Source organism: Strongylocentrotus purpuratus, unplaced genomic scaffold, assembly GCF_000002235.5.
Source record: "Strongylocentrotus purpuratus isolate Spur 01 unplaced genomic scaffold, Spur_5.0 spur5_scaffold_6, whole genome shotgun sequence".
Classification (NCBI taxonomy): domain Eukaryota; kingdom Metazoa; phylum Echinodermata; class Echinoidea; order Camarodonta; family Strongylocentrotidae; genus Strongylocentrotus; species Strongylocentrotus purpuratus.
This window is the reverse complement of record NW_022145612.1, coordinates 52,704,886-52,713,312: the sequence shown is the minus strand read 5'-3', so window position 1 is coordinate 52,713,312 and position 8,427 is coordinate 52,704,886. Positions and strand designations below refer to the sequence as shown.

The 8,427-nt window shown below is 38.4% G+C and overlaps 1 protein-coding gene across 1 annotated transcript; it reads left to right on the top strand.

Annotated features, from left to right (window-relative positions):
• Positions 1-2,957: 2,957 nt before the first annotated feature.
• Positions 2,958-8,067, top strand: LOC115919311. The gene is made up of 2 exons (XM_030972781.1): positions 2,958-2,984; positions 5,725-8,067. Exon 2 carries the CDS (start codon positions 5,756-5,758, stop codon positions 7,613-7,615), a length of 1,860 nt encoding a protein of 619 aa, XP_030828641.1. The 5' UTR covers positions 2,958-2,984; positions 5,725-5,755; the 3' UTR covers positions 7,616-8,067.
• Positions 8,068-8,427: the final 360 nt, after the last annotated feature.

Sequence of the window (8,427 nt, the reverse complement as noted above, 5' to 3'; positions counted from 1 at the left end):
GCATACAAAAAATTATGTCATTTCATGCAGGAACACTTGTAAATCACCGGTATCGGTTGGCGGGAAAAATCGCAACCGACCTCCCCTACCTTCCTTCTTTCTTTCTTTTTTCTTTCCCTTTCTCTTCTTTTTCCCTTTCTCTTTCCTTCCTTCTTTCTCTTTGAGGTTTGCTAGGGGGAGACAAGCGTCTCCCCCCCCCCGATTCACACATTGTTTGCGGGATTAAGAGCAACTGATCTCTCCTTCTTTTCACTCTTTTCTTTCCTACTTCCTCTGTTTTTTCCCCCTTTTAACTCTCCTCTTTCCCTTTTACTTCCTTCGCTCTTTTTTTTTTTGGGCGGTGGGAAAATTTCAACTGATATACTTTTCTTCTTCCTCTTTTTTTCCTTCCCTTAATCTCCTCTTTTCCTTTTTCTTTCCCTTTCATTCCTTTTATCTTATTGTTTTGACGGTGGGGGAGGGAGGGGGGCAGAATACTGGGAGGCAAGGCCCTTTCGTTCCCCCCGATCTCCTTCTTTTCCCCGTTTTCTTTTCTTCTCCTCCTCTTCTTTCTTTCCCTTTCTCTCCACTTTCCCTTTCCCTTCTTTTCCTTCTCTCTCTCTCTCTCCTGTTTTGCGAGGGGGGGGGGGGGGGAGGGGCAAGGCCCACTCGGCCCCCATGGATCCGCGCCTGGTGTCATTATTATGAAGAGGCAGAAAAAGAACTTTCTGGAAATATGATTTTATCTATGAAATAAATTCAGATATTGTTCGCCAATTTTTTTTTTTTGGTACCCTCTCTTCAAATTGTTTTCAATCACTCATGCGTGAAATATGCATGATATAGTGAGTTGCATTAAATGAAAGAAGAGGATTATAAGCTTTACAAATAATTATGTGTCCTCTATTAATTACAATTGTGATTAAGTTATGATAATGCATCGATAATTCTCGGTTTCGTGTTTCTCGGACGCACTCATCTCATTTTGTAATAAAATAAAAATATCCATGTTTTGGTAATTGACGTTAATATAATATTCCGCGTTTAGGGCTTAATACAATGTCTCTAAGCGCTTTACCGATATACTATCTTCCATGGTAAATCTAATCAAGATTTTGGTCAGATTCATTAATGAAACATTATTTTTTGTCCCCATGTAATTTGGTTTTTATCTCGTAACTTCATCCATGTGATTGAAATAATTCGGCAGCCATTTTGAATATATAAAGGGCCGCCATTTTGTACAAAATATGACAATTCTCAAAACTCTAATTCTGTAACTATATGAGGTATTTGAATCAAGTATTTTAAATTTATGACATCTTTGTCCCTTATGTCGTGGAATTGTCCATATTTATTAACATCAATCACATATTCAAAGCGTTATGAATTGCATCACATTACAACTATAATATGCTTCTAATTTGGATTAAATTATACAACAACAAAATCTTAATTAAAACATACACACACAAAAAAGATAATAGTAGCAATATCTATATATCCCTTTAAACCCCTTCTTCCCCGCTTAGCCCCTAACCAACCAGGCTTCATCGCTATGCCCATCCTATTTTCATCATCCAAAAACAATCCTATCCACTGTTACACCAGTGGCGGATCCAGCCGGCGGCGAGCAGGGGGGGGGGGGGGGGGGGGGAGGGTGGGGGGGGGGGGCTCAATTCGTGAAAAAATATTTTGCGATGAATCAGCCGATCAACCGGCCGAGAATAAGCAGGGGGGGGGGGTGGGTAAAGAGCAATACTTTTTTTTTTCATTTGCGGCGAATAAGCGGGGGGGGGGGGGGGAGCACTTAATTTGTTTGTTTTTGAAGGTCATATGGTGGTTAACATCTCCCCCCCCCCCCTTTGGCCAGGGGTGGGGCCTGTCTTTTTTTAACACTTTTTTTTGCCAGTGCTTGTACCCCCTTGTATCACTATGCCCGCCCCCTTCTCATCTACCTCAAACTATCCTATCCACTGTTCATAATTAATAATAAAATTAAAAAAACGAAGTATAGGTATCCCATTAATGCTCCTTCCCGGCACCCCATCACCCTGCCCCTCCACTTCCTTTATATCACATTATTTCTTTATATTCCACTCCTTTATATTACATTACATTATTACTGGAGGAGTTCATCTAACTAATTCTTTAAAAGCTTTACAAGTTGAATGTGGGGGAAATGCCATTGCAACTGGAGAAATATGTTTATTGAACTAGCCCACTACGGCCTAGCAGGAAACGAACGAGCTAATTTGTTGGCAAAACAAGCTTTAAAAAAAACCAAACACAGATATAATAGTAAACCAAAGCAAAAGTGAGTTCATAAGAGAATCAGACATTTACTATAAATCCATGTGATAATTAAAGCAGCTAGAGAAAGGAAGACACCTGTATAATATATAGCATCAATAAAAATGTAAATAATATGTTTTTTCAAATCAAAGGTTTGAACCGAAAGGATGAAAGATTAATCCACCAATTCAGGCTTGGTAAATGTAACCTGAATTACTATAAATATTTAATTAGAAAACACGACACTGGACTATATGTGTAGAATGCCAGACGATAGAAACAATTTAGTTTTATTATCATGCCCAAAATATGAAAGACAAAGAAGGAAAAAAGAAGGGAAATAAGAGGACATATTTTTTTTGTATTTTTGGTCTCAAAAATTTCGCAACGACTCAGCCAGCCGCTGAATAGGGAGGGGGGAGGGGGGGGGGGGGGGGGGGCTGGCGAAAATCATCCAATGACGATGGAAACCTTGGAAACGCCATTAATCGCAACAACAACAATAAGCATTGACCCTCAGAGTCAGAAGTGTCTCCAAAAGGATACCTTGATCCATGTGTCAGTCTGTTGAGTGGGGAAAAGTAAGTTCCAGACTACGGAATCCTGTCCACAAATCTCTCCCCGGAGCTCTAGAGTCTAAACTAGCCCAAATCTGACGCCGAACTGGAGTGTTTCAAGCCGGGGTTTCAAGACACAGTGAGCTGGTATTGGTAAGTGCAGGTTCGCGTTCGGTCCCACATACTGATTTTGAGGAGTGCTCGTACATATATCGATGCTGCGATGCCGATGGCGATGGCGTCGAGTGAGAAACGAGTCTAGCTCACACATGCTTAGATCTAGCCTAGCTGTATTAGTTTATTACTATTAGTATTAGGGTGTCTGAACGATTTTTCAATCTTCAATTTGGGGTCTTTTTTCACCATTTTTGTTTGATAATTGAATAAAAATTGTAATCAGAATAGATCTAGTACATTTCAAATTTCAAGTCTCACTGATGTTTCTATCAAAAGATACAGCCCCTCCAAAACGCTGCAATATTCATAAAATTTTGGTCAGAATCGATGAAAAAGACGTACACACAGAATTATGTTTTTTTTTTAAATTTAGGCAAACGGCTGTATCGCGCGATATGCAAGCGTGTGCAAAGCGTACGCATATGTTGCTAAGCAGAATGCGTAACTTCAGCCACGTTGTCTCTGCGATAGGAGGCCTAGGGGCTTTTCGTTTGTGTGGACGAGGACGGCGTTCCCATCCTCTAATGATGCGAATTAGCGTCAGACACCTGTCCTGTTCACTACCTTATAACCCTTTTCATTTTTTAGTCGACGCCCATTCTCTACACGATGACGTAATGGCCCCCGCACGCGCCTATTCCATTTCTCCTTCTGATCACTTCTTATGTTATTCTCCGTTTATTATTCTATTATTTTCTCTCTCTATTTTCCTTATGATATTCTTTGTTTCTTCCTTCTATCATCTTCTCTTATGTTATTCTTTGTTTCTATCATTCTATCACTTTCACTTTCTCTTTCTGTCTTTCCTTATGTTATTCTTTGTTTTTTTACTATTCATCTTCTCTTCTATCTTTCCATTTTCTTCTATTTTGTATCACTTTCTCTTTCTGTCTTTCCCTATGTTATTCTTTGTTTCTTCCTTCTATCATCTTCTCTTATGTTATTCTTTGTTTTTATCATTCTATCACTTTCTCTTTCTGTCTTTCCTTATATGTTATCCTTTGTTTCGTCCTTCTATCACCTTCTCTTACCTTCTCTTTTGTTATTCTTTGTTCTTTTTTTTTATCATTCTATCACTTTCTCTTTCTGTCTTTCCTTATTGTATTCTTTGTTTCTTTCTTCTAACATCTACTCTTGTGTATTTTTTAATTTTTTTTATTATTCTTTTATTATTCTATTATCTATTATTCTATAACCTTCTCTTTCTGTCAGGGTAGCTAGTTAGGAGGGAGGGGGGCGCGGCAAAACTGTGTTTTGCCACCCCCACTTTTGTAGGACCCCCCCCCCCCCCACTTCCGGCGCCTATGCTACCAATGACGTCATTTAAAGGTAATACAAAGTTTTGGTATGGAGTCATGAATTTGGTTCGAATGAACATGTTGGAAGCATATGCGATCTTACAATATTCAGTGATCGTTGTCGCGGTTAAAATCGAGTCTAAAGTGATGAAATTGTAAATAATTAACTCTTTATGTTGTATAGCTCCCTCTCAAGGTCAAAATATGAATTTAACTATAACACAATGTTTCTTGACTATAATCGACCGATTGGCTATTCCCGTTTGGAAATTATATATCACAACTACATATTCTGAGATTTTCATGGTCGCAGCCACCATTGTATGGCCGTAGGCGCCATTTTGATGCATATGTCACACATGCATGAAGTCTTTCGTCTACGGCTGATTGTCAACGAAACGGAGTTAAGTCTTTTATTAATTCCATTTGTTGCTACGGCAGGCAGCCAGTGAAAATGAATTCGTTTAACAAAATTATGGAAATGCAAGCAAAACTTTAGACAAACAGAACTTTGTTATTCCTGGCTCATTTTTCCTGATTGAGGTGTCATATGAAAGGGCAGAAAATGAACTTTCTAGAAATATTATTTTTTCTTTGAAATTTAGATACCGCCCGCCAAAAGAATTTTTGGTTTGCTCTCTTCAAATTCATTGTTATCATACATGCGTGAAATATGCATTATATGAGTTTCATCAAATGAAAGAGGAGGATCTAAGCTTTAAAAATATGTGTCATTTATCAATTATAATTGTGATTAAGTTATGAAAAAACATCAATAATTCTCGGTTTCGTTTTCCTGGGACGCACTGTATATATATATATATATATATATATAGAATATAAAGATCTATAGTTAATACCTAAATATATGAATACAAGTCATATTTTTAGCTATAGGTCATAGATTTTATAACTAAAAAAAAAAATTCTAAATATAAATTGATGAATATAAATTGATGAATATAAATTTGTAAATCTACAACTACTGGTATCTGTAATCATAATGATCCTTGAAAAGGTAATGGTTGACATGGTTGACTTTGCATATTGTGCGAAGATAGATAGTCTTCAAAACTTGAAAGAGAATTGGATTTGAAAGATGATAGATGAGTAAAGAGAGAGGAAGGGAGAAGTATTCTTTGTTTCATCCTATTAACATAATTAAGGACTACCTGAATTTGTTTATAGAGAGAAGTAGACCTGCAAAGATTTAGAATGAAATGTATTCTGTCATGTATGGGTGATTAAGCCCTGGAGAGAACTTGTAAATCAGATTTAAACTGCTCTTATCAGGTTTACTAGTACTATTCAGGACTACCACTTCTTACATGGTAAATGTAGAACAAAAAATCTAGTAAATGTCTGTACGGTAATCAATTATATTGTGTTTTTTGGTCTGTTATTGTTTTCCATTGTAGATTTGCTGTCGAGTGAAACTTTTGACGGAAAATGGCATCAGTCAACCAGGACCAGCAACCATTCAACTTGGCTTCAAGAATGGAATTGCCTAATCCAGTGAGTCTTAATGACATGAAAGGAATATTTGCGTCCCAAAATGTTGATCTGGATGCTAGAGACGAACGTGGTTGGTCGCCTCTGATGATCGCTTGTGGTAAAAATAAGAAGAAAATGGTCCAGTTCCTCCTTGATCATGGAGCTGACCCCAATGCAAAAGGCTCCAAAGATGGAAACACACCAATGCACTTTGCTTCCATTGGCAACAACTGTACGAAACTTCCACCATTAGATTATTTTTATTCCCGTCAGGGCTGGGACATGCAGTCAAGAAAGGAGATCCTTGGACTTCTCATCAATCATGGCGCAACACTGACCTGTAACTTAAATGGACTCGATCCTCCTTGCATGGCAGCAATTTACAATTTCCAAGACATCGTTGAATTTTTTGTGCAGGGAAAAACCCATGAATTGCGATTGTCCAATGCAGAAAAGGCAAGAGTTTATGAAATTCTTGGAGTGGCAGTGGGCCTTAATGCTAACCTCAACGCACCCACTTGCAGAGGTGAGGAGCACCCATGTACACATTTCTGCAGAGCTCTGTCTATTCACAAGGAAAATAGTATTAAACCCTATGGGAATCATGGAAAGTCTGAAGTAGCTGCTTCTTTCTCTCTTTTCTCTGAAACAAAGGAATGTAAGACTCAAGAAGACTGGGAAAACATCAAGTCAGATCAGTGGTCTTTAAAGAACCAGTGCTTCTTGGTTGCAGAAAGAGTGCTCCCAGAAGAAATAAAAGATAGCTACATCTTTCGAAGAGTTTTCGAGCATGGGCTTGATGGCGTGATGTTTCACAAGGGAAGGAACCAGGAAACACTGTCACAATGCTCTCAGATCTGTAGAGAATCAATACAGTTGGAGCTGGAATCAAAACTTGAGCTTGGATCAGTCCTTGTCTACCTAATGACAGGTATCCGTTACGGAGGAGAACTTGAAGATGAAGAAGTTGATGAGTGTTACAAGTTGCTAGACCTTTGTCTGCAGGTGTTTAGTAAAGACTCCCAGGACCTTAAACTCGACGTTAAATTGGTGGATGAAGTTGGCGATTTATTGTTCGATTTTGCTCTAGTTTTTGACTCTGCCAAGTCTAAGAAAATGTTTGAACCACTGCTTCAGTTTGGTGAAGGAATGGTAAGAGTTATAAGAATGCAAATTGGTGAAAAATCTTGTGTATCAATCTCTCACCGTATCTTGGAACGCGTTAAGGAATTGTATTGGGGGTTTTCCGAAGATAGGGTAAAAAAGGATGAGTACCGTCGAAGGCAACTGAAAGAGAATCGTATGAGGCGTTTGATCTTAAGGATGATGCGATGTGAAGATGCAACTCAAATTGACTCTAACGGGAACTCAATGTTGCATTCGTTACTCTGTCTTGATGGCCATGCCAGACATCAGTTCACAAAGGAAATTGCTCTGATCCTTATCCGCAATGGGTGTGATATTGAAGCACGAGATGCTGATGGTTTGACAGTGAAAGAGAATATCTGTAACAGTAGACGTTATGAATTTGATCCAGATGCACCAGAAAATGAAGAGCTAATGACCCTGCTGTCCCCACCAAGAACAACGTTACCTCTTCAAGAAATAGCAGCAAGAACAATCCTTCGCTGCAAGATCCCGCATGAGGGCATAGTACCAAGACATCTGTCTGTTCTTCTTACAGGGGAAGTTGAATATTCAGACTCAGAACTTTATCTATCTCCTAGTGACTGTGAGTCAAGTGCAAGTGAGCAAGGTGAATGGGGTTATTCCAGTCCTGATGGTAGTGTATCTGATGGTGTTATGTCTGATTGACATGATACTCCCTGGTCTCATTAAACTTAAACTAAACGCTCTGTCACTAGTAATACACTTGCCCTCCAGGACCAGTACCAGACCCAGTAAACAAATAGGTGATAGGGCTTTTTAAGTTATTGCCCCAAAACCCTGAATGCCTAACCCCCTGTCTTGCAATGCGTGTCTTCAAACACATCTTTTCCAATTTCTGTAAATATTCATTTGTTCTTTATCAATTTATGCTTTGTATAATAATGTTCTCTTGCTTTGTTTGTAATTATTTTCTTTTTATGCGCTTTGTATTTTATGAAAAGGCACTTTATAAATGAAGTTGAAATTTTAATAACTCTTCCACTGTATTTTATTATTATGGTACTATTTTGTGATATCATTTTCATGAAAGATAAATTAAGTCTGTTTTCTGTTCTCAAATTATACTGGTGTATACTGGACGCTAATTATGATTTAGATTTTCATTGTATTTGTGATCTTGTTTGTGTATTTGTCATTATTCATACCGAAATCACAACTTATACAATAAAGAGAAAAAGAGAGGGGATGAGAGAGAGAGAGAGAAATGTAAACATAAAGTTGTGATGAGAGAGAAAGGGAGAAGAGGGAAGATGGAAAAAAGGGAGAAAGACGATATAGTGAAAGGCGAGGAGGGGGGGGGGGGGGGGGGGCAATATACATTACTGAAAGAAGCGAAAGTGGACATAGAAGAGGAGAATGAGAGGGGAAAAAAGTGAAGGTGAGATAAGAAAGAGAGGGGATTACGAAAGAAGAGAAGGTGAGAAAAGAAAGAGAGAGTTAGAAACGTAAGGTCAGAT